Source organism: Columba livia, chromosome 6 (genome assembly GCF_036013475.1).
Source record: "Columba livia isolate bColLiv1 breed racing homer chromosome 6, bColLiv1.pat.W.v2, whole genome shotgun sequence".
Lineage (NCBI taxonomy): Eukaryota > Metazoa > Chordata > Aves > Columbiformes > Columbidae > Columba > Columba livia.
The window spans coordinates 23,374,409-23,402,070 of record NC_088607.1 but is presented as its reverse complement, the minus strand read 5'-3'; the positions used below and the strand labels follow the sequence as shown (position 1 = coordinate 23,402,070).

At 37.0% G+C, this 27,662-nt stretch overlaps 1 protein-coding gene across 6 annotated transcripts in view; it reads right to left on the bottom strand.

The window, feature by feature from the left end:
• Window positions 1-27,662, bottom strand: part of ADK (adenosine kinase) — a 288,751-nt gene that overhangs the window by 35,420 nt on the left and 225,669 nt on the right. For all 6 annotated transcript variants that reach the window (XM_065067582.1, XM_065067581.1, XM_065067580.1 and 3 more), the window contains 2 exons: window positions 13,338-13,373; window positions 6,623-6,737 (listed from right to left, as the gene is read on the bottom strand). In XM_065067582.1, the coding sequence (XP_064923654.1) occupies window positions 6,623-6,737; window positions 13,338-13,373 (151 nt within the window). The remainder of the gene's footprint in view (window positions 1-6,622; window positions 6,738-13,337; window positions 13,374-27,662) is intronic.

The window sequence follows — 27,662 nt, the reverse complement described above, 5'->3', positions numbered from 1 at the left end:
ACATCCTTTTCTTAAATCAATATGAAATTACCAAAACATAAAGACATTACATACGTCTATATCTGTATCTATTTACATATATGTATATGCATTCTTTGAGTTGAAATAGTTGATACACTTTTAAGTCCAGTGAAGATACCAGTATCCAGGAACTTAGGTTTTAATAATGTGTTTCAGCTCTCAGACCTCCTTTCCCATGCAGCATGAAAGTATGAATGGTCTCAGTTACAAAAAGGTATTATCAGCTTTGCTATTCATTAATCCTATCAACAAATGTTCATTACTAATTTAGGTTTTGTGGTTTCTTAAGTCACAACTAAACTAAAAATAATTCTGTTGGGCTTTCTGGCTCATTTGTTATGCCATTAGCAGACTAAAATGTCCTTTTTTCCTAAATCCATTTTTGTTTTTTAAACTTTGCTTTCCATTTGTGACTACAAATGGATAGGGAAGAGTGAAAGTGTGTAATACTCTGAAAAAGAGAGCACGCTGTAATATATCCCAACTACTATTTCCCCAGGTCCAAGACACAGCTTTTGTTTGTGTAAACACACAGGGAGTCTGTCTTCTAAAAAGAGCTAATCAAGGTTTTCCAGTCTTGAAGGCTAAGCATGAAAGCTGTGAGAAGTAAGGAAAAAGAATAACACTTCTTGCTTCTTGGAGCAGAACACACAATACTCAGTAACTTAAAGAAAGACGAGGTGCAAACAGGCCCACCATAAAATGTCAGCAGTGTCAATAGTAATACTTCTATGTTTTATAGATAGGCTTACAAGGTAACATGTTGGTCTATGATTGCAGCACAACCTGACAAAGAAAACCTACTGACCTCTGTTTAGAGTAATTTGTACACTTGGACATCAGTTCTTTTTATTTCCCCAGAAAGCATAGAGCATCATGCCATTATGATTTAAGAACGGCTGTTAAAATCTCTCTAGTTTCCACAATTTTGACAAGCCTTCTAAAACAAACGGTTTAAAAACTCTCCTTCTAAAATATTTAAGATCTAACTTATCCTTAAAAAGTAAGAGCAGCTTCATCATTCCTAAAAACCTACTATCCATACCTTTGTTGTTATTTTCACAGAGATCAGGTTTTGGTTCTAGCCAAACATACAAACTTTCAATTTATGATCATGTGCATATATTATATAAAGAATTGTTATAATGGGTGACACCAACATCCATTCAGCTCAGAATTCTGTTTCAGATAACAGGTAGAGGCAAATGCCTACTATTGCTCCCAACATCCAAAGCTTGATAGGCAAGCTCTAAAATTTGGTAACGTTGCAAGTTTTATTGCAACATATTAATATGGCTATATTGCACATGCTGTTTAATTTATGGAACAGACTAAATAACAATAATAACAAGTAGAAATTCAGAAAACTATTTCAGTATGTACTATGTGGTAGGTATGCTAGGAAATTTTGAAGGGGAACGTTTCTCCTTCTACCACATTTGCCAGCACTACTAATGCATTTCCTGAAACATTCTCAAGTAATGTACCCCACAAACTGAAGAAGATGTAAGCGGTTAGAAAGCCCTAACTAAGGTGGCTTTAATGCTTGAATCCTTAAAAAGAGTACATTTTTACTGCCATATTCTAACAAATGAGGGTATTACAAATGTGCCCTTAATAGAGGTGGTCTTGCAAACACTGGGGGGGGGAAAGAATGGAAAATTCTATGTTCACGCCTGAACATGCCAGATTTCACTATTCATAACTTGAAAAATGCTAAAGTGATTTTCTTTATATTTGGATTGTTTTTCTTTCCTCTATTAAAGCTATAAAACAAGCCAAGTTTAAAGTTTGTAGCTTCAGCTGTTTCTGAATTATGCAAATATTTCAATATAAAAGTATGTTTTTCCATTGCTGAACTGATTTTGCTCAGACTTTCCAAAGATTTCCCTTTGGGCCAAGACCAGTCATAAAATGTATCTGACTAAAAGTAATTTGTTTAAAAATGTTATGAGCAACTCTGTAAAAGGGATAGCTTTCACAGCATTTGATTCTGACAAATGTTATAGCACACATATAGATATGACATATATGTTCTTGCCAGAGCTTGTGATTTTGGGTGCATTTCTGAAAAGCTCCAGCTGCTGAAATCAGGAGATTGCATGTGTTCATTAACTCTCCCCCTTTTCCCAGCATATGTATTTTTTGTGGTTACAGAAAAAAGTGTTGAAACATGAAACAAATGTACCCCATAAGCTCAGGAACCCTAAGTCAAATCCAGCATCTCAGGCCTGGGAAGCCAGATGTGATGGAACAAGGCTGTGGTAGTGCGATCAGAGCCTTCATAGCCTAGTAATTCCCAGTATGGATGAGGAGCATCCACAAAAGGAATTAACCCAATACTGTTCTTCAAATAAACATTTCTGGTAAGCAAGGGCACAGATCCCATTTTCTTTACTAGTACCTTTCACAAACCATAATTCTCTGTACTGAAAGGCTGTATCACGGGTGTCTCTCACAGGCTACCTTTTTTCAAGAGTTCTATCAAAACTCAGCCATGTTGGGAACTGATGCTAGACAAAATCACAATGCTTTTGTCAACACTACTTCTTATGGTCACTGAGAAGATCCAATGCTTTCAAATTATTCGGTAAAAAGATAAAATTTGATATCACAGAAAAATGCAACTCAGGTTTCCCATAGAGGTGGTCGATGCCCCATCCCTGGAAACATTCAAGGCTGGGCTGGATAAGGCTTTGAGCAACCTGATCTAGTTGAAGATGTGCCTGCTCATCGTAGGGGAGTTGGACTAGATGACCTTTGAAGGTCCCTTTCAACCAAACTATTCTATCATTCTACGAAACAAAGAGGAAAACCTCAGCCAACGATCATTTGGTCATGCTGTGTGGAGCCTTATTAGAATCTGACAGTTAATTTAGTCAACATTCAATGTGCCACAGCTCCTGTGTGCCAATCCTAAACACTCCTTTCCTTCCCTTCCCTATAAACACACTGATCACACTCAGCTTGAATTTGAGCTTGCCTCTTCCTTGCAATTATTCCAACTGACAGAGAACAGGAAGGAAGGGGAGAGGAAAGGGGCCTTGGGGCTGGAGTACTGTGACAGAGGAGATATAAACAGACAGTAGAAAGGTCCAATGCATTCCATGATAAAGAGATAGAAATTTTTCCTCTGAAAACACAAATAATTCAGACAGCCAAAGAAAGTGAGCTGACAAATGGGAATGGCTTAGATTGGGACTGCTGATGCAGTTATTGCTTCTAACTGTTTTCATGGTCTGCTCCAGTTGCATGAGCCTCTAAATTGCTTGTCAATCTGTGCCTCAGTGCCTACAGCTGTTGGTCTCTTTGAGGCGAGCCACCAGCAGTTTTGGTGGGCATTAAAACAACATTAACTATAGCAATTCATAAGCTTTCTAAACATCTTTGCAGTACAGCTGGGCCAGATTGTAGGAGGAAGTCTAAGCTCTCTCCTCTGTTTGTCAAAGCTACATTCTCAGAACTTTTTGGTTAAATTTTCTTTCCTTTTGGTAACAAACTGTGACTTTCTGTCCTATGCTCTACTCAAGTATCTGTTGATACTTCCATTCTCTAGAATGTTCAGGAATCAGAAACTATTGCCATAGCCATCTCTCAACATGTAATGATTAGCTGTATCTAGCCTTCTTCATCTCACCAAAAAAAGGAAAAAACCCTCCACATTTCATTTTCAGAATGTACAATTCTGTGTCCTTTCACAACAGGTTGCAACCTGCAACCACTTCTCTTACCCATCTTATTTCCTTTCCTTCCAGCCAGAGCTGTATCAAAGTCTATCCCCTCATTACTTCCATTACCTGATCCCCCACTCAGCCTACACATAACTCACTGGGAGAGGTACACTCCTCCTCCTGGAACACAGCCCCTTGGCTGCCTTGTCCTGGGCAGCATGCAGAGGCTTTGACAGAGGAAACTGAGCTCTGTTAAGGACGCTCTCACAGCCTCAGTGTTGCCTTTCTCACCTTGCCATGTGCGGGCAGGGGGAATGGAAAGAAGAGAGGATAGCCTCCCAGCCGTGTCTCTTCACAGAGTATGGCCTGATCCAAGCCAGTCACTTCTGTTCCCATGGCTCACAGTAATGACACTCCACATTGCTGCCAGAGGGCAGAGACCTTTCCATGGGGAAAACGGGGAATGGGAGGAGGAACAAAATGTAAAAAACCCCCAAAGGTCCATTTCACCTTGGAGTCTTCTACTCTCACACCTGTAAGCTCCAGCTCCATTGTGCACTCTTTTGGACATAAACTAAGATCACTGGAATACGTGATCTGCCCAACAGCTGACGAAGGATGGTTAAAAGCAGCAGTGGAAGGGGAGAAAGAGTAGAGTCCTTTGCCCAGTTACTGATCCCTTCTGGTTGAGTCACCAGTGACAGAAATGTCTTCCAACTAATAACCATGTTGTTCTTATTATTAATCTGGACAAAATACAAAGCAGAAGGTATCAACAAGCATATCCAAATCCATAGCTGACTTTGCAAATACTATTTTAAATGTAGGCACAAACTCTTGCAGACTATTTTCTTTCCTCAGAAAGGCAAGACAAACAACTACACACAGCCTGCTTCTTCAAAATTCTACTCAACTTCTGTGTGTTAGAAAAAGGAAATGGATTTTATACTGGTACCTGCTCCTAAATGCAGTAACTCTACCAAAAATAATTTAGAAACTTTTTACACTTTCCACAGCAGAATTCAATGCACAACTGTACCTGATTAGTGTTGAAATAAGTGTGTTAGCAGTACTCTGTGCCATTGTGTGGTATCATCATATGCTAAATAAAGGGATACATTTTCATTTTTTCATTATTATTTTAATGTGAGGAGGTAGGAAAAAGATGATCCATACCAAAGAAAGGAAAAAGGGGCAAAACAACAACAAATTGGTATCTCTTTCGAGAATTGCCCCACAGGCCAAACATTTTTATGTTCTTAATCATTATTAAATGACTTAACATGACACACAGAGCCTTGCGAATGATTGCATCCTGACATGAGAACGAATTACAAATGAAATGAAAGATCAAGCTGTATTAGAGGACTGCCTCTGGGAAATGAAATCTTTAATTCTCTTTTATTATTGACATTTATTTGGCTGCCATGAATAACAGCATAGCAAAGAGATTCAGCTATGCTTATGTGCTGAATAGCTTATCCCACAGCTCAAAACTGCCTTAACATTTATCATGTTTGCTTTTGTAGCTGACACCATTGCATATACTCTCTATCCATCTTGCATTTATCACACATATAAAGTGCATTCTCTAATTTAAGTTCATTTCATAGCAAACAAACAGCTAAGATTAGCAAGTGTCAGTCCTCAGATAAGCTCCCAGTTGTAAAAATATCAAAGAAGGGATTAATGGATTTGTTAACAACTCCAGTTTGAAGAATAAAATAAGTACACAGTGAAAATTAAATAAGAGCACAGGAGGGTTACGTTTAAGATTTAGGTTTACTACCGTTATTACTAGCTCATGTATAAAAACATCTTTACACTGCTACTTCTCAGCCAACTGTACCATACTTAAGTGCAGTGCCTCTATATGGGCCATTCATGTAATGCAGTAACTTTCTGGAAGGAACACTTCAGTCATTATTCGCCGAGATACACATACCCAACTCTCAGTGACTGCATTCTGTTTCCGTTAAACCTGTTTGTAGCTAACAAAATACGGGAAGAAGCAAACTATTGGAGAAATCTTTCAAACTGCTGCTAGAATGATCTATACAGCAGCGTCATACCTACTTAGTGCCTGGACCTGCAGCCACAGTCTGAAGCCAATTCTGATGTTGAGGCAAATATTGTATGAGTGAGCACCAGTCCCTCAGGTACAAAGTTTCCTCAACTTCACTTTATTTCCAAAGAAGGAATTCAGCCCTGACTAATAACTTGCCTTGTGAAGGAATGAACGACTAAAATGGTTTGCCACAGCACATGTTTTTAATAGCTTTATTTAGTCTAGAAGCATAGGTGGACAGAATTAAAGAGACTGTCAAAAGGTAGGCAGTCATGTTAATAATGCTGAAATCTGTGTGTCGTAAATCATCAATTTAGACAGCACAAACTACTTGCATCCCTGCTAGAACACCTTTTTCCCACGTACTCCTTTGAGAATAGAAGAACAGACGGCTGAGAAAAGCTAAAGTGAGACTTTCTGCTCAAAGCAAAAAAGCTTGGAAATTCACTTAGTACTGGATTTCACTTCCTCCTCTTCACAAGTGTTTAAATATACTATACTGTTGCACAGCTGTTCTCAGCAGGCATAGTGTGTTCTTGTTTGCAGCAAAGATGGCTACACAGATAAAATCTCAATTCATAAAAATCTGAGTAAATGCAACTGGATCAATATTTTAGATCTATGTTATAAAAACGAACGTAAGATGTTCAGAACTAAAATCTCAGGCATTCTTGTGAAATATTAAGTTCTTAAAGTCAGAATCTTAAAGCAATTAAAAGCATAACAGATGAGAAACATGGACTAACATCAAAAGGCAAATGTTGTGACTATCATTTAACAGTCATAATTTGTAAAACCACAACTTATAATTGATTAACTAGAATATTTACTGTGAGTGACAGCAAACATTTGAAAAATATACCTGTAGCCATTACAGTGTCATCTTTCCCCTGGGTAAAGACGACGATTCTTTGCCTTTTGGTGTTCACCTTTGGCAGGGCTTGTGCCTTCCGGGCTATCTCTTTAATGTCTTCAGTCTATTAACAGAAGAAAAGTTTTGTTACCAACATACCAGAGTGGACAGAGATTAGAACTTTATTAGCAGGTCAAAGACTTATTTTCTTACAACTACGTATAAAACAGACTTTATTGTCAGCAGAGGAAGATTTTTAAAAAGAGGAAAACTTCATTCTCCTAAGGGTTTATGTAGTACTGTAAGATCATTGTTTTTAATCTTGATAATGATAGTTCAGCTAGTCCAATTGTTGCAAAACTGCAAAGCTAACAAAGGCATTACAGAGCATTTCCTAATGAGCAATTAGTGGATTTCTTTGCTGCTGACTGGATTGTAATCTTACCTATCATAAAATTAAAAATAAAATTGTTAAGAGAATGCTTTGGATAAAGCCTGAGCCTGATTCTCATCCAATTTAGCCAGGTTTTATAGTCCTATAATCCCTCTGGTTTCAGGAGGATTAAAAATACTGTTTCTCTAACTTCCCTACAGCAACTGATCTCAGCAGTAAATGGACTGTGCACCGCGGCACCTGAGAGGGTGCGGAGCCCAGGGGAATGTGCGCTGTGCTCACTAGCTGGCTATAGAATACAGACACAGGCAAGCAAAGGGTGAAAAAGCTATATTCAGTGGGGCTCAGAACATAACTGATTTTCTGAAATAAGTCTAAGCTGCAAATTTTCGGAAATCTTTGCTTTCAAGGGACTTTTTCGGTACACCATAGTGCACGTACCCAGGAACAGAGAAACTGGCATACTGAACCAAACCTCTCATCCATCCAATGTCTTTTACAGCGACATCTGAAATGTTTAATTTGATGCAAGAATCTCTTAACAGCACAACTTGTCATTAGAATATTATCCTACATATTTCCTTAGTTGCCCTATGATCTGAAACACAAGGATTTCAACTTAAGATTGAAAAATAAGTAAATTATATCTAAATATAGATTATCCTGTTATTTGTATAAGCATCAAATCCTTTTATAATGCTATGTGGGAAGCTTTTATTCTCAGATTTATCTCGTCACTAAGTTCTACAAATTAACTTTAGTATATGTAAACTTATTTCTTACCATCCTTTATATTTTTTCTTTTATTTTTTTTTTTTTTTTTTTATGTTAGGAAAAGTCAGAAAGACTGTAATTATTCTCTGTGCTAATTACAATGTCCCACTTTATTAACGTCTGTGTTAAATAACACTATACTTTTTTCCCAGTTTGCTCTTGCATACAAGCAACTGTAGTGAAACACAGCTGATTTGGTGAGGGCCTACCATTGAATATATGAAAGCATAAAAATACTTTCTGCCTTGCTTTATATCTTATTTGCAATGAAACCCAACTAATTTTTAACACAATTACACAATGAATAGAGTTTATTTATAAAGCTGTCCAGAGCGGTTTCAAGTAATTTACCAGAGTTGTTACAATTACTTCATATTATTAATAAATCAATGTTTATCTTCCAAAATCAGCATACAGTGTTCTTTTTAAACTCAGGTAGAGTACATGCCACTTTGACTGCAGCTGCCAATTTTAACAAGAGACTGATTATTTTTCATCAACGTGTCAGTTAAACACTTCAAGAACTATAATCTACATACCATTCAGTGTTGGGCACTTGTTGATTTTTTATAATCTTGTTGATCTTCAAGCACTTCACCTTTTTATGGACAGAGAATATGTCTGGGCTATGTATTTACCAGGATTTATTCATGTGAAAATTATCTAGCTCTTTTGCAATACTCTTATCTTCCCTTCAGTTTCTCCCCCAACTCTGGTAGTCAGTGAGCTCATTGATTTATACACATTTGCCACACACACAAAAAAATTCCCCTTACTTACTTCTTTAAATCTTTTTAAACTTCTCTCATACTTTTCATTTCCATATACTACACTGTCATGTGTGTTATTTCTTCCTTGCTCCTCTTTAGACAGTTAATATAGCTTTTAAAAGGGAACATCTTCCAGAGAAGAACCTTGAGCTCCTCTGTGTGGAGTGAGGACAGTGCACAGGGTCCATCTTACCCCTAATTCTCAAAAGACAAGGAGTCCCTCAAAGATGCCAGAGAGAAAAATTGAAATTCCTGCTCTTCTGTTTCAAAATGTCTTGTTAAGACATTTGTGAATAGCAGGTACCAGCTGATGGCACAAATTGCTGAACAGGGGATGGATGCAGAATTACAACCTTCCAGCTTGGTAACATGAAGGTTTCTGAAGGTTCACCTAAATGCTGAACCATTTCAGACCTTGATAATTAAGAAATCCATGAACTAGAAAATGCAATAAAGCATCATGGAGATCAAAGGAAACAGGAGAAAGGTGTTTAGCTTTTCCTAAGTAGGAAGTGGCTACTAGTGACTTTATTAAGCACATTTACAGTAAAGCAGGCACGGAAATCAAAGAGCTTGAAGATTATTTGTGTGATATATTTACATGCATTTTAACTTCTAAAAGGAAAATGAGGAAGTTATAATAGGAGAAAATGGCACAATCAAGAGGTGATTTCTTCAGTGTAAGGAAGAATGATGATGAACTGATACGAGGGAAAGAGGACCCTGAGGAAAAAGTTTAGTGAAGAATGATAGTACAGGATGAAATAAAGTAGCCAGTGAAAGAAAGTAAAAAGTACATATGTTTTCAGGAAGAACTGAATATATAACAAGCATGTACCAGTAAAAGGAAGATATGTAGGAGAAAAAAGACAATGTTTTTAACACCAGAAATTTCAAAACAGAGTGGCTGTGCAGACTTTAAAAGTAACTGTGAGAATTAATTTGGCCATTTTTAGCCAAAATCACTTTCTATACTTAAATTTTTCAAAGTAAGAGAATAAAATAGAGGTTATATAGTAGAAGAGTTGCACCCTCAGTGTTGAGGAAGCTTTATCTTTTCTACAATATATCTCCACTTTACCATTATGCTGTATTTCGAAGGTACAGGTGTGACATTTTATATGTGATTATTTACAGCTTGAGACTGCAGAGGTACCATCCCCCTCATTCCATTGTCAGGCAAACATCATGAAATGCTGTCATCTCCTATTTCTGTTCAGAATATACATAACATTTTCAAATAGCTGAAATGAATAATATTTGTTTTGCACTGACTCATACTTGCACACTTATCAAGACTTTCTTATTCATCCTATATCTACAGATATGACTGAATGGTGAGAATGTACTGGTTTGTGGTTCTAAAGCCTCTATGGTGCATCCCAAATTCACAGGATTCTCACATATATTCTAACACAATTATACACTTGAATCTGATTCTAAAAAGCTGACATATTAGTCTCACAAATACATGATTTGCCTCTTGATGCTGCACCTGAAAAACCTTGCGTATAGCATTCATTCCAGCAGGTAAGTGGAATATATGCATATAAAGAAAGTATATAAGATATCCCAGGATCAGACAGAGATATGTGAAAATCCACACAGAGTTAAAACTGCTAGTCAAACTAGGTCTTCTGACCTTTGCCTCTGAACAGATAAACAATTGCTGGAACTACCATAGCCCTGACCTAAGCCAGCATAGATCCACTGAAAACAGTGGACCTATGCAGTGCACCTCATATACTTGAAGACCTAAATTGGGTCCAGGATACCAAAACTCTTTAATTTAGTTCCCCAACCAATACATGCTTAGGAGGAGACCTCTGTCTCTAAAAGGAAAAATTATTTTGCATGGCAGCTGCTACTAACTCCTTAGATGCATACTGTTCCATTCACTTCGTTTTACGTCTTGGGCTGACAAACAGAATTGAACCCTAAGTTTTTTGTTAAAGTAGGATAATATTTTCCTAATTCCTACACAGAATAAACAGCAAGTTACCATTTTGTAAAAACAAAACCTCATAAACTTTTGCCCTGGCCATTTTGTTATTTTAAACATATTATGAACATCCAGTTAAAATACACTGACAACCATTCTATCACTTGTAGGGGAACCAAGCCTAGGAGCTTCCCTGGGATAAAAATTGTGACTATTACAATGTATGTATTAATGAGATAATTGCAACATACAATTAGGATAAAGCACTGTCTCCACAGACTGTGAATTTATTGTTTATTTAATAGTTTTAAAATGTCATAGAACATGAATTTCTAAAAAAAACAAACACCTGATGCATTCCAGGAAGAGTGTGCATCAGAAGCAATGTTCTGCTTTTGTTTATTACAGATAAGTGTTGGTCAGGACATGAAATGAAGGAAATCATAGTCTTCAACTATCATGATTGATTTTACAAAAATACCTTGGATTTCTGCAAAGTACAATGGAAAACTAACTTTTGGTAGGGTGAAGCATAACAATAAAAATTCCTTCGAACATAGTTTCTCTTACAAAGAATAAACAGATTTGTGTAATGGAAGCATTTTCTCCTGCCTATAACAAGATTTTATTTCTTCAGAAAAAGTGTATTTTTTCCTGAAGTTGACTTGATTGTACCTTTGTTTTTTAATTGTTTCAGGTATACTTAACTCAATCCATATAAAAGCTGCATTTAGTCCACACAAGCTGCTGAAATTACTGGAAGATAGAAAAGGAGATGATTTAAAATAAAAGCTAGTCACAACTGATTCTTGATGCCTACAGATTTCTGATGATTTCTGTCAAAAAACAAAATTCCAGGCTGCAATTCAGTGCAGCTACCAGCAACTTTTCATTACTTCTGTGATAAATATCCTCTTGATATTTTCTGTGGTCACTCCAGTTCTTTATTTTTCTGTGTTTCATCAGTTCTCTATTCTCAATATAAAATGCAGAATCAGTTTTACAAGCTTTTGAGAGTTGCTGGAAATTTTTCTTGTTTTTAACTCAAAAGCTAATTGAAGCTCTTTAACGTTTTCCCGAGATGTTTTATTAGTAGTGCTATTCTTTTTTTTTGTCTCCACAGCACAATGGGAAAAAATATCTGTGGACTTATCAAGTTTTACACATCTGTGTCAGTAAACTTGACATGTGAGTTGTTGCCAAGCAAGGGGGTAATAAGAGATAAGATCATAATCATTGTGCACTTTACTGATATGCTGTAATCAAATGTGGCAGATTTAGGATGTTTGAAGAACTGTGCTAGAATCTCTAAGCAAGCACTAATGGAAAGGTTAATACGATGGTAGTTAGCAGACACCAGCAAAAGCAGTTTGTCACTAGAACTGAATTTAAACCAGGCACATTCAGTCTTTAGCTCAAGGGGGCAATAAAAATATAGAATGGGTAGACTTAATATACTACTTCCTTTCTTTTTTTTTGTCTAGCTACCAGAGGGTACCAATAATTTGTTATGCTTCATATTTGGAGGCATGTGTGAAATTCATTTGATAGAATAAATTCAAAGTGTATTTTTATGCTAACAATACAGATTATACAAATGAAAATTGACAGTGATAAAAAGTCTTGATTTCTACAAAGCAGTCACATGAATTTGGGAAACGTTAAATGAAATGGGACAGCCCACAGTTTTAATATCTAAAACAATGATGGCATTGATGTACCTGCTGGTGTACGGTTCTAAGGAAATCTAAATTGTAGAACAAAAGCTGTCAGTCTTTCCCTCTTGTTTTATATGCAACCATCTACACACAAAACCGGCATGTTCTCAAAGCAATGCAGTTTGAATTGCGCGGTTTCTATTACTTATGCAAAATGGGTGTTGAGCACTCAAACTCCTATCTATTATTTTACACTGCAAACAAATCAATTAAGGTGGGTTTTATTCCAGTGAAAAAAAACATATAAAAGGATTTATGTGTGTTCAGTTCTGCAATTTAGATTTCAGTAAGATCACTTACTATCTGCAAAATTAGCACAACCGTTGTCACATTAATTATAGTATTTAAAACCTGCCTATTTGAATTCAGCATTAGAGACCAATAGCTGATAGCTCTCCAGATTAAGTTATCTGAATTTAGCCAATGAGAGATACTATTCAAATAAATCCTTCCAGAAGATGAAATCCAAAGATCTGAAAATCACTGTAAAATAGCAGCGTTTACTTCAAGAAAGTAGAGGATCATACATTTTTAGAGCACAGATGGAAAACACCAACTCGAATATGTTTTGAAACACAAATTCCACGCTACCCCTCCTAAAAGAAGCTGTTTGCAGAAGCATGGTTTACATTAGCCAGTACCTAACAATTTTATACACAACCTTTCTAAAATTCATTTGCATAATGATAATCCGCATATGGCAGGGTTTAAGTTATTTAAGCGGTGTTATATTTCACTATTTAGTCTTGCTTCACCACTGCTTTAGCAGTGAATCCTTATGGAGTGTAATGCAGCTAATGAGGTAGCTTTTTAACTGAACAAACTGACAGGTCCCATATCTGCAGAGGCAGCTTGAAACCGTGCCCAACCTCTCGGCTTCCCAAGAGGCTTTTCAAAATTCAATAAATAACATCTGTAGGCGATGTTGGGTGCAGACCTAGCAGAGTGCGTCATAACACTGAGCTGGCAGAACAAAGAAACCATGACGACTGCCAAGTTTCCATGGCAACCGCTGCGAGGCTTGGAGAGTATAATAGCACATCAATCATTGTCCAAAAGAACTTCATTATCAGCAAGAAAAAAAACCTTTAGGATCTGTTTAGTGTGCAATTGTGAGTTAACTCACCTCAAAGCCTTGCTCTCTAGCAAAAGTGGCAGCTTCCTGAAATAATAAAAAAAGAACAGTTAATTACAAAGTGCCAGATAATGAAGAAATAACACATTTTGAAACTCATTCAGCCAGTTTTCCTTTTACACGATTATCGCAATATACCCATGTACAGTTGTTCAATTCTGATAGTCGCACCAAAAGCTTCCCCCTCCTTCCCTCGAGCCCAGCAACAGCACAATGTCAACACATTTCACAAGTTCAAATAAAGAAGGTACAATATGTTTTTTCCAGGCGAGGAAAGTTACTTCTGGAGATAAGACTTTGAGTAGGAAACCACTACTTCAAAACCAGACAAACATCCTTCAGACATATTTTTTAATTGAAATTGTATCATATCTCTATTTATATATTGCAACTCACGGGATACAGTTTATTGAGCCATTTTAAAAATCATTTGTCCTCCACGGTGCATTAAAAAAATAGGATCACAAAATGTGTTCAAACCCTTGTGGTGGAATCAGATGAGCGTTTTAAAATACTCTGATGTCTTAATCACTGCTTTAGGCAACTTAACTATGCTCTTTTCCTGACAGAACAGAAGAAACTTCAGGGTATCAGAGCGTCCTAATTTCTTATTTATATTAAACGGATAAATTAAAATCTGTTTTGCAATAAAAGCAAGGAGACAGAAGACAATAGCGATGTTTTTCCCTGACGCATTTTCTACCTTAACATTGCAAATATTGCAGAAAACCCTCAAAGTCTTTACATTTTAACTTGCATCACTTTCAAGTGATATTAATGGAGGAATAAGACTTGAGCCAAAATGGTAAGTTGATCCAACTAAACAAAAATAACTGCTGTACACATTTAAGGCCCGTGTCCCTACAACAGCTTTTAGTGCTGCAGAAAATAAATACTTGTGGACCTTTATGATCTGCCACTTTGGGGGCAATATAAGAATTTGAAGTGGGTACAACTGATTATAACAACAGTAAGGTGAGGTTAATAAAATGTGATAAGCCGAAAAGCACAACTCCTCAGGCTGCTTCACTGTAGAAACATAAGGCTGACCGGGTTAGCCTTAGCTGATGTTGACAGAAAAACTGAATCATGGTCCTGACAATTGGGTGCGGGCAAGGTTAGCCACTTTGACAATTTACTTACAATTGAATTCCTTCTTGTACATCACACAGTCAATGACATTTGCTAGCCTGGCTGTCAAGAAGGAGTGTAGGGTTCAAAGATATCATGCAGTGTTTTCCTAAACCAGCATGTGATTAACAAAGCTTATGCCCATATGAAAAAGGGAGCCTGCAAGCTTCCACTCTGAAGTGATGTACTTACAATGAACTGCAACACAATCAAGAAAGCCTCAAACGGGATTGAGACACAGAAAAACCCTAAAATAAGAGAAACAAGGGAGTAGAGAATAAAAAAAATTACCTAAAAAATGCATATTGTAGCCAAATTACTTCTTTAACCTCAGGTTTTGGTCCTGCAATTGAAATCGGAAGTTACACTGATCTGTCCTAAGGGGATATCTTTAATGTCCCAATGCAGCAGGACATTAACATCTGTGTTAAACTATTGTTTGGCCAGGAAACTGGACACCAGTACTTTCTTCCATCTGTGAAATAAAAACTACTCCAGTTAAGCAGTATTTCCTCATGTGAGAGCCTTCGAGAGAACTCATCTTAATTTTCTGTACTGGGGCACCCATGCATATAGCACATGTAGTTTGAAAGGCATGGCTCTTCCACAAGAAAGGATAAATGATTGCACATTTGTTAAAAAGTATCTTGTCTTCAGATTTTCCTGTTAAAGCATCATCTTTTAGCCTGGTCTGCTGCCTGCCTACACGAATAATCGTGGCTAGCACACAATCACAGATTTTCCTGCAGTTGACCTCTAATCTGAGGGTGCCAAAGAACAACAGCAATTTTAATTTTCTTCTCTCCTATCAATGAAAGCTCAGAGTAACTCCTGTGTAGCTTCTTTCAGTAAGGATTGTGCCTATAGCCCCCTAAGAATCAGCCTCTCTCAGAATTACACCCCAGTAAGAATTAAGGCCCTTTCATTAAAAAAAGGTAAAGCTCAAAACACACATTTGGAGACTACAGTTTGGTGTTTGCAAATGGTGAGAAACGTGTGGCAGGCCCTGAATGCCAGGGACAGTTCAAAGTAAATTAACCAGATAAAAGCGATGAGAAGCTTTTAGTATCTATTCACAATAACAGTCAGAACAGGAAACAAGCAGACCCCATCTGTGCAGCCCTAGGGCACCTCATACTGAGCTTCATGTCTCTAATAAAGTAGTCAGGTTAAAATCTAAGTGGCTGTAACATGTGGAGACTGCTAGGGTTACAGCGGCCAGCCAGGGCATTCCCTGATGCAGGTGATAATCAGTATGATAATCACTATATTTACAGGCTTTCCATTTTATATCTGACATTGGATATCACGAAGAAGGAGGGATTAAGGAAATAAAGAACCTACACAGAAGCTTTACCGCTCCCTGGAGAATGCAGCGTTTTCATTCATGCGTGACATGCGACAACAGCAAAGCAAAACAGCTACAGAATAGAATTTTCTTAGGAGGCTTCATTTCACATCAGTTCTTCCAGTTTTGATCAACTTTAGGCATTATTCATTCATTACTCCAACTCCGCATTTTCAGAGCTATTTTCCATTATTGTTCCAACAGAACACCTCATTTCATACCCCCCCCCAACCTTTTTACTCTTTCATACTAAACATATTAAAAACTCACACTCCTTTTTCTAGATAATGCTTTTACTAACCATGACAACAAATTTATTGCTGTACCACCTAAAGTAGAAATAGGATTGTTATTAGTTATGAAATATTATTTGGCTCATGCAGTTTGGGAAATAAATTCTAAGTACAGTCTTGCTGAAAAAAACTGTGTACAGCATTACTTAATGGGAGTAACACAATGTCACCAAAGTTAACACACACCCTCTCTTTGGACAATAGCGAGCAGTTTACACAGGAAAGTGAGATAAATTAAAGAGATAACAATAAAAAAAAGACAACTTCCGCTAGTACTGGCCTTGCTGTTATGTTAGAACTTGCTAGCTGAAAATTATTTCCATTCTCGCATGTATTTAATTGCTGTTGGAGTTCCAGCATTTAGAAAATAGAGCTGTCTACAAGCTACACTGGGGCTAATTGTAACAAGACTTGTTAAAATTCTAAGCCCTTTTATCACCAGCAATACAAACTATTTGTTTATAAGTAAATAGAAACATACCCTCCAAACACAGAATTAATTAGCATCTGCATTCCTAGGCGTATTTGTTAGCCCCCTGTGTTAGAAGAATTTCATGATTATAGAGTTGAGATGGCTCAACTTCAATAATCGTACATTCGATTTGCCATAAAACATAGAAAGCACACTATATTTTCAATATTCTTGACACATCCAATTTTTTTTTTTGTTGGTACCAAGATTTTATGGTGACTTGATCAAATTATAGCAAAATGGTAACAACATGCATGTTGGGTTATAATTAATTCATGTAGGCCAACATAAAACTCACGCAGTTGCACTGAACAGCATTTAAAACTATGTATTGCTGAAATTAGCTGACAAAGACCGTTTCAAAAGCACCACCAACAGTATTATCTACAATATGCATTTTAACCTTTATACAGAGAAAAGGAGCACTGTAAACTAAATTTGCATTTCATTGCTGAAATCAACATTATCTCATAAAGAAATGATAAAACAGCAGGACAGCAATGATACCCTTGCACACTGAATGCATTTCCCATAATTACACAGGAAAGCAAATGCGGGGGACACTGAAGATAATCCCTCCCCTGCCATCCTTCTCGGTAGAGGAAACATCTCACAGAATCACCTAAACTCACATATTACAGTACTACCCTGTGCAGCTCTCTCTAATTCTCTATGATCCCTTGGGCTGAGGGGGGTGGTGGGGGTGGGAAATTGGATTTGATTAACTTTTTTAAATTGGGAGATTACCAGCAGGTTTTGAGGGAGGCTCCTATTGCAATAAATGTAAACTTCCTGATTTACTCAAAATAAGCCCCAAACGAGCCCTATTCACATTTTCAGGAGTGTCATCCTCTTCTTCTACGTAACAGATCTGTGACTCGGTGGGTTCAGCCCAGCCCACGAATCAATGTAATCTTGAGCCCGCACGCACACATCCAGCGTGTGTAACTGCAGAGGAAGATCCTGCAGGACAGTGCAGGGCAGAGTGCCTAACGACAAAAAAGAAATAAAATAGCAAACTTGAGTGGACTCAATAAGAACCAATAAATTACTATGAGGACCATCCACTTAGTGTCTACATTTGATAGAACCATTCCTACTGGTACCAAACATGTCTGATTACAACTTGAACAGTACTTCTACCATAATACCTTATGAGACATTTTTAACTACTAAAATCTTCTAAAAAACAATCTTAAACATTTCCTTCCTCAGCTTTAAGCTACTGCCATTGTACGGCTGCCTTCTAAGAAGTATGAATTGTTTCTTTTCTTCCATTTACATTGTTTCCTTGAACACATTAAGGGCTATGATTACCTCAACCCGATAATTCCCTTTTTCTTCACTATAATAATTTAGTACTATCCATCCCACTCATGAGTTCATCTCTATTTCTGGTATAACTTTGTACGTATCCTCTCCTGCTTTTCTATAGCTTGCCTTCTTTGCGGCAACCAAGTGTTAGTTGCAGAAATTTTCTCTAAAATTAAAACTGTTATCTAAATGAAAAGGGTGACAACAAAGTAAAATAAGCAAATGTGGATACAGGGAAGACACATATGCAAGTGATGCACACCAATATCCATAACTGCATTCTGTAGAAGACTGACTCAAATAATTAAAGTTTCATTATACGATAATCTTCTTTCTTTCAGATAGGTGCTAAGGATTTGTATTTCTGAAACAGATGCTTTTATTTATGATTTCCTGAAGGACAGTATACTTGTCAAACTTTCTGAATCAAAACAAAAACAACCAACAACCAACTGAACAAACAAAAATTCATGTATTATTTGTCTTACTCCACTATAGAGATACAAAAGTCTTCTGCTTTATTATAGTATAATTACTAACAGTTGTAGTTCAGCTTTCCCTAGGTAGTCACAGTCGTCCTTCCTATCTGCCTGTCACTTCTGTCATCTTTCTCTGTCCCTAACAGAGTTTTCTTACTAAATTCTGTGCTTTCAGAAGTATACCCTTAGTTTTATATACTCCATAAGCACTGAAAACCTCTGATTTCAGCAGTATCTGTTTTGCCCAGCAATAAGGAATACAGGGCAATAAAAGACATCTTATTTTATTAAAATCTCCTTTTTTTTCCCCCCACCCCACTCTGGGAGAGAAGTCAGGAAGAATACTACTGTCCAGAGTACCGCGTGCTCTCCTTTTGTTATTTCCTTCACAAAACACTTGTGACAGAGCAGGAGCTCAGCCAGTTTTTAAGAAGTGGGGCTCGTGAGCTGTGCTGTGCCATGGTTTCCACTCTTCCAGCTCCAGGCCAGTTTACACTAAATATGACTCTGGAAATGTTGCTGAAGGCACAGATAGGACAATGGATTTTCAGTTGCTGCCTTTGAATTATAATAAAAATGCCATACATACATCTACTAACTTCACAACACAGTCCGTGGGCTGGTTTTATATCAAATCCAGGCATTTTATGCAGCCCAAATCATGCGGTAATATGATCTATCTTTATAGTGCTTTTTCCTGTGTATGCTACGCAAAGTCAAACTAAGTTATACTCGATTTTATTGCCCATTCCAATTTTAAGTGAGAAAATAATACATCCAAATATATACATGTACACATATTTAAGAACAGACCTACACTTCCTAACAAGCTGACTTAACAGCATGCAAGTATTATGATTGATTTCATGCTATGCACATAGGCGCGATGTCAAAGCTGTGGTAACAGTAACCATGACATACCTAAGGAATCAGAGGTAGATACTGCTGAAGTCTGAAAATATGATTTCAACAAGTGGCCATTATCATTCTGTTATTTAAAATGAATGGATGGAAAGTCTATAGGATATAGTTCCAGCTAGACCACTAACCTTCAGTGCCAACAGTACATTTATGGTGGTTAGTGATAAGATCGTATGTTCCTCTTCAATTCAGTGCTAAATAGTTATCAAGTGTTACTCAAAACACTGTAGATTGTCCTATCCAGCCTTTTTGTCACTGTAGTCTGACTTAGACAGGCATATCTATTTTACTCTGTAAAAGTAACACAAGCTCACATGCCTTTATTAAAAAATGGTCACTTGTAAAGGCATTCAGGAGGCGGATATGATATTTTTCTTAAAATTTTCCCCAGAGACAGTTGCTTTAATATGGGTCATGTCAGAGTTTGAGAAACGTGAGTAAAAACCACCACTCAGCATATTTTTTGAAACAACTATCTGGTGAAATTACGCTACAGCTGATAAAGCCTGAGCTATATCTGGGGATGTGTTACATGGATGTAATGCTTCTAAATTATTTTCATTTGACAAGCACAGAAGATTAATCTTTGATTTGGTCAGTGGTGTATACCTGTTCACATTTCAGAGAAGATCAATAAAATCTGGTCACAGAATGGACAGACCCCGCACACAGCTTGAGAATCAACACTGAGAATCAGTAGTATCTGAGTGAGTATCTACCCTATGCTGGTTATTACTGAAGAAGGCACGGCTGGCATCAGTTGAATGGGCAGATTATCAAAAATAACATTGAGGTGTTTTTTTCCCATGAGCAGTGCCAGACCCCAAAACTGCTTTTCTTCATAAAGGATAGCAGGAGTTCATATAATATCCTAAAATATTATTTCAGCTTGCTCCACTAGTACTAAAGGCACTGGTAAATATATCTACACTACCTTCACCCAGTAGGTGAAAATATAAAATAAGAATAACCAGTTCAAGTGAATAATCAGAACAAGTATAAATACCATATGAGGTTAAAGTTGTAATGTTCAGAGGGGGTTCTGGCAGAGTACCAGAAGGTTTTGTCTGAAAAAGCCTAGTGTGAAAAGAATTGAGAAAGAAACATATTTCCTGTCCTGTTTGTGTTCACCCTGGAGCTTCTGTTACATACGAATCATTAATATTCAAGGTATTTATTCTCCTATTCAGGTTATTACCAGAACTATAGTTCCTGCTAGAATGTTCTACAGAAAAATATCACCCTGAGTCAGAGCTTAATGCCATTACAAGGTCTGCAACAGCTGCAGCACTGATATGCCTCTGAGCCATTTTGAAATTTTATGACGGATAAAGCACTATTACTTTTATCTGTAACTTACATCCTTACCTAAAGAACTGAACTACCTATGACTCTGTATGTCTCTTCACATATTATAAGCATCATAACAGTGAACTACACTTCCTTAAACCACTTCTCTGCACAAATGTGTCTGTCTCTGTCTTAAGAAAAGATGCATCAAGATCAGAGGGAGAAGAAAAAAAAGACCATTTAATCATCCCTAAGTCAGTAGAACATAATAGAAATGAAAACAAATATCTTAAAATTAATTTAACAGCTAGAAGAGTTTAATACACATATAAGAAATAAACGATGTGCAGGGTCTTTTGAAGTCTTTAACACTGCTCATTGGATGTTCTTAGTGTTAACTTTCTGGCTGAAGGACGACAAACAGAAATGAAAGATTGCATCATTTTCAACAGGGCCTTCTATGATTGCAACCACTCAGACTAGTCTGAAATCACTGACAAGATATTCTCATCTAGCAATTGCACATGAAGAGAATAATCAGATACTGTGCTGAAAGTGCTGGAATCCAGCAGGACTTGTCTCTAGTCCAGCTAAAAGGTTAACACATTTTTAGCAGTGAAATTGAGTTGGTTTATGTACTTTTTTTGGTATGATGTCATGCACAGCCATTTAGAATTATAACTAAGGCAATGGTTTTGGGAACCCTGTAATGAACAATCATTGCGTAATGCTTCATGTGCTGGGCGTGCTCTGCTTGTTAACTCTGGCAAGAAAATAAAGTTGCTCACTACAACTCCAGCAATAACTTATTAACTGAGTGCTTACAATTCAGTTTGAACCCAATTGACTTAAAGATTCTTGTTGAAGCTTGTTGTCTTATTTAATGCTAATTCTACGATGCATTTATCTGTGTCCAAGATATGAATATTCAACATACGCTTTTTTTCTTGTATTCTTCGGTTTGAGCTACTGCAGCTACTTTAGGGAAGGAAAAACCTAGTTCTCATGGTGGCTCAATTCCATTTTTTGCACACCAGGATCCTGAGGTCCTTTTTGCAAAGCTGATTTCCACCCAGCTGGTATCCAGCCTTTTCTGGGATCAACATTTCTCCCCAGGTACAAGACCTGCCATTTCCATTTGTTGAACTTCACGACATTACTGTTGGCCCATTTAGGCTGTCAAGGTCTTCAGAATATCATACTATACTTTGGATTAAGATAAAATCGATGCTGGGGCTAGGAAGGCAGAGAAAGACTTTGTCAAAGACTTATAGATACATGCAGAAAAATCAAGTGACTGTTAGGATGGAAAAGAAACAACTAAAGAAAGCAAACAACTAACCACAGCCAGGCGGCAGGTGAGTATAGTCGGCAGCTACAATTTAAGCCGGACAAGATGCTCTGACAAATAAGCAGTATCTCTCAAACTAGGAAAACCCCTCCATCCAGCTTCTGATGGTCAAAGGACTGCTAACAACAGTACAGCACACCAAAGATGAAGAAAACATGGATGTTCATTAATGTCTTGACCACTGAACTTCACCTAACTATTCCACACGGGTTATAATATGCTCGGCAGCAGACATTCAAATTGTCTATTAACAATTGCTTCATGCATTCAAATTACTCTCATTGCATTATAATTGCTTTTTCCTTTAAAAATTGGCTTAGGTAAAAAGATCATGACTATCCTACTGGTTGGTTTTATTACTACGCTTTCAAACATGAAAGTGATTTTTTTTCAATAAGTGGGGTTCAGAATTCCTATGTCAAAAAGCAAAAGATAAGCTCTTGCAGCACTCCTTTCTACTTTTAGAACACCAAACTCTTATTAGAAAAAAAATATAAAGAGTAATAATATTAAATGATGTATGAATACCTATAGAAAAAAAGTCAAAATTAGATGAATTACGGAAAACTACATTACTTCACCAAAGATCAGTAATCTTTCACCTAATACATAACAGTGTAATAATGAAAACAACTTATTTGTTAAAAGTGCATAGTTTAGCAATGCATTATTACACAGTTAACTGCAGGTAAACCCCTTTCTTTCAATGTGATAATTTGCTTTAAGATGCACTGGATATGTAGCAATAATACTGATAAGAAACCGTATCCATAGTGGTTTTGTCTGTCAGGCATTGCCTTTCCTCTTAAATAACCTTTAGGTACACATATATACACACACGACTTGGACAAATGCATATATAGCTCATGACAAAACAATAGTGATCTCCCTCTCCAAAACCTTATGTATTTCAATCTTCTCCTGCATGCAGCTGCTCTCCAAACAATTGCTGGCTAAAGCGATGGTTTTCACAAGCATTTTTATTTACTAGACCTCTAACTAGAGAAAAAAAACAGAAAACAATCAAAACCTGATTGCCAACGGAATCACAGCCACTGAAATCCCACCACTTATCAGCACTTTCAAGTTTTCTGAGCCCTTGAAGGTTACGAAGACCTGCAGCTATAGTCTTAGATACACTGGTTACATCACCATTCATGTTACATAGTGCTAAAGGATCTTTTTGTTACTATGAAGTAATTCTACCTTGTTAATATAGTTGCAATGAATTATTGTCTATTATCTCTTAAAAATATAATTTCATACATTCACTAGCTATAAAATATTTAAGTGCAAATATATTTTTCTTAGAGTGTAATGACAGAGGTTGTTTAACAATTTGCCATGTACTATTGTTCTTCAGTTAATAAATTCACACAGATAAATTTTAGAGCTAAGTTGAAAAGTAAAATTTGGACTCAGTCCACACTGATGAGAAAAGGAAGATTTAATCTACATTTCAAGAAAAGGAAACTTCAACCGTGCTCTTTTTACAAGACCAGTTCTCCAAATCCCTGCTAAGCAAGGACACTCTCCTAGTGGCACCAGCTGTATATCCTAAAGGATCACAAAAATGTTTCATCGTTTTCAAGCAATAATGTTTTATAAATTGGGTACATTAGCACACAAAAACCATCTCTGACTCCAGCATATGCACGTTCTCCACATACTCTCAGACTCAAAGGACATTTTTTAATCCTCAGCTATACTTCAGAACAGTTACCACTTAAACTTGCACTTCCATGTCTTTAAAATGCTACATTTATTTTAGAATTTGTCTCACAACATTTTTTAAATTGCTGAGATAACAGATTAACGTTATATGTTTAGATATTTGTTAACCATTACTATATGCTTAGTTTATGGTAGCATATTGCAAATGAACCTGAAATTGCACCTGATACATTTATTACTTTATTACATGACAAATGTAAGACTGCAAATTTTTCTGAAGCTGAAATTAGTAGTCATTGTAATAGTAGTAGTAATTCAGTTTTGGACAGGTTATTTTTAGCTAAGTACTTGTTTGAACCCTTCACTCCAGATTTCTCACACCTCCTGACTGCTTAGAAGTGTAAATAATGTTTTTTATCTTTTCTCTCTGCCTGTAGCATTATATTTGTGTTTAAATGTAACAAAAGTTATTTCCATCTATTTAGTTTGCCTCACACTTTCCAACACAAAGAATTCCTGTGATTTCTTCCAAGATGCCGTGTCTGTTCCATTTTATGCAAAATTTGCAAAGAGCTGTAGGGTCAAAGCAGTTGCCGTTCTTTTGTTCAGATTGCATTCTGATTTGGGTTCTTGAAAATTTACTTCTTTCTCTTATATTAGTAATAAATTTTTCAGCCAAATACCAGGCAACAAATGAATGGGAAAATCCTAAAACAGTAGTGCTATGATTTCACAGCAAAAGTAGTGGCAATAACAGCACACCAGATGCTGCATTGGAAGCTTTTTTAAAAGGCAGCTACTTAGGGATTTAGGGAAATGAAATAAAAATAGGCTAGGACCTCTGAAAAGTGTTTTTCCTAAAAGAGCTAGGAGGAATGTAGTGCTCATATTACATAGCAGAATCTAATTATCTTATAAACGAGATAGAACAGATATTCAGCATTAGCAGACATGCATACATCTTCCTAATTCTTCGTCTCTTGTCGCAATTTTTATATCATACACTCTCCTCTTTCAGGCAACTTAATCAGCTCTTCTGAATAGCGCTTTGAAAAGTCACATATGACATCAACCATGCCATGTTTTGGAAATCACCATGCCCTAAAAGGCATTTTGATCTTAGGTTTAGACCCTGCAAACAAACAGTTTATTTGGAGTCTGGCTGGCCTACGTGGCAAGCAGTGAACAGTTTGCAGAGGATACTGTGCTAAAAGTGTCACTTTTTAAAAATAATATTGAAGCAGTTCTTTATAAACATGGCACTTATCCAAAGCACATATGGAACATTAAATATAACCATAAAATTTTATGTACCAGATTTGACCAAGGTCTTGAGCTCTAATTTATATTTTCTCCATTTTGCTGGAAGACTAGCTGCATTTGATAAAGCTACTTCATAAGGACTCTGTTCTCCTAACATTTACACATCACACATCTGGACTTGGAAAGGGATTCTGAGTGAAAGAACCAACTAATGCAGATCTTGTTTACATTATGTGCAATTACTCTTGTGTCATGAATCTCCCTGGGATATCAGAATGTGCTGAAGACACACAAAGAATGTGTACTTCAATCAAAAGTGCAAAAGCTTGGGTGTTTCAGTCCCTATCAATGAGCTTGGTATACATGGATCATATAAGAAAATGAATTGTATTTGTATTTTCTAATTATATTGCTTTTCATTTTTATTAGTTATTTGTATGTAATCAGAGCTGCCCTCAGTGACTGAATATCTGTTTGGACTGTTTTTCTCTCACAACTCGCTCACTGCAGCCAAGGGAACTAAGCGATGGCAGTTGCAACACTCCATTCGGTTACATAAACACATCTTCCTTGCCAGATTCCCCTGTAGTGTTCCCATTTCATTAAATAAGTCTCCAGAATTTAGTTATAGAGTATACTAGCAAGTTTCTTTTCATGTGACAAAAAATTAGGCCTCCCTCTCCTGGCAGCAGAGCAGCACGTGTATGAGCATCACACACCTGGAATCCACCCCAGACCAGGTGGCTGCACCAGCAAGAGGACAGGAAAGGAATACAATAGTCCAGTAGCTATAGAACAAGAACAGGATGTGAGATTTTAGTAGGAGAAAGACAGCCTTCATCCAGAAAATGAGGCAGATTTAGTCCCAAGTCTGTTGCAGTGCCAACAAATGTGAGTGTACATTATACCTTCAACCATATACAAGATGCATGTGCTTCCCCATTGAGTGTATTTGCCCGTAAGGACAAAAAACACTCTGGCCAGACTCTTCCTGTGAGTGTAAATGGAGTTACATAATACTTCTTAACATCACAGCTGGAACAAACAGTCTTGACTATGAAAGCAGTATGTGGTAAAAGTGGAGAGATGTAGACAGAGCGACCTAACCTATTGCAGAGCTGATCAGCTGCAGGGAGGGAAGGCTTTCTGGACAAAGTTTCCCACCATACCTGCCCACCAGTGTGAAGCTGGGTGGTCACACTCCATTGACATGTTGGAGCTTACCCACTGCTCAAGGCTATATGGTAAATTATATAGGGACTAGTACCTGTATGTTTGTGCAAAGGTCAGAGACAATATACGTCTTTGGGTGTCTTATCAGGCAGTGGGGCATCACAGAGATCTCAGAGACACCTGAGCTGGTAATTCACCCAGAGTCACACAGCTTAAGGTACTCCTGAAGCACAGCACTCACATCAGCAAATTGAATTGTCTAGTTTTGCAGGTTACATGTCCAGGGTGTGTTCAAATGCCTTTGGTTAAAGAATACACCTATGCTCCTAAAGGATTATTCAAAAATCCCACTTGCTGCCTAGATATACATAAAAATACTGAGGTTTTATTTCTAATATAGAAACATAGGAGAAAAGAGAGAATCCAAATAAAAAAATGATTAGATAGAATTACTTATTAATGATTACTTATAACAACACAATGGAAGAGGTTTTTCTGATCCTTTTACGCAATCTGCAGTCAACATGCAAGCTGTGAAAAAAAGTTTCCTTCGTTCTAGTTTAAGACTTCACTTTCCTTTGAGGGCCTCTCATCAGATTCAGAGACTCTGAATGGTGGCCTTGCTACATAAAGCTGCAGTCTGAACCACTCAGTCTCCACCTCCAGTTCCAGGACTTAAAGAGGTTGGATCAAACTTCCCAGCTAAAGTAATTTCCTATCTCTTCCCTGTAATCACACGGACAAACTTAATACCTAACAGCACCATGCCCACTTCCCTATCCAGCAAGATGAGATTCCTTCTTTGTGGGAAGAATTCTGACGCTGCACGATGCGAGGAAGAGAAGACCAACCATTACATGAATGTGGATCACTTTTACGTTCACATGCTCACATGGAATTGCTAATAGTTGGCTCTATGTGTTGATATGCTTGTTCAGTAATTCATGTGAGCTGCTCCTCTTTAAACACACTTTCAAAGTAAGTTAAACAGGAACAAACCACTCCTGTTCCGGCATAAGATTGTCCACAAATGGATACAATACAAATTTGAGTTAAATACATGCTTAAAATAATGTGATATCTCAGTTTAAAATAATTTTCCTGTGTAAACAAGTTTTTATTAAAGGAGAATGAGTGAAATGGTAGATTAAATATACAGCCCCGTGACCTGCTTTTCTTCAAATATCTGATTGTATTCTGAGTATCTCATACTGTCTATACGTAAGAAAACATAATTCAGCTAGAAAAAGAGAAGTCTACATCTGTGGCAAGAGTTTCCACCTTTTATTTACCCACTATCTCCAGTCACATTGGGGTAGCCCAACACTCTCCAGTGGTTAATGCTGATTTGGGAAATCCAGTACTTGGCTTGTCAATTCTATTAGTGTTAGTGAGCAGCACCCCAGGGTATAAAAGCTTATCACCTAGATTCCTTACAAATTTGCCATTTCTAAAGTAGAAGAAAGAAGGGAAAAAAAGGGGAAAAAAAAAAAAGAAGGGAAAAAACCCCACCACATTCTGTGATACTATTTTATATAACATTAACAAGATGTAAATAGCCAAAAGATGGCTTTGTTTATGAGTTCACACTTAAAATCAGAGAAAAT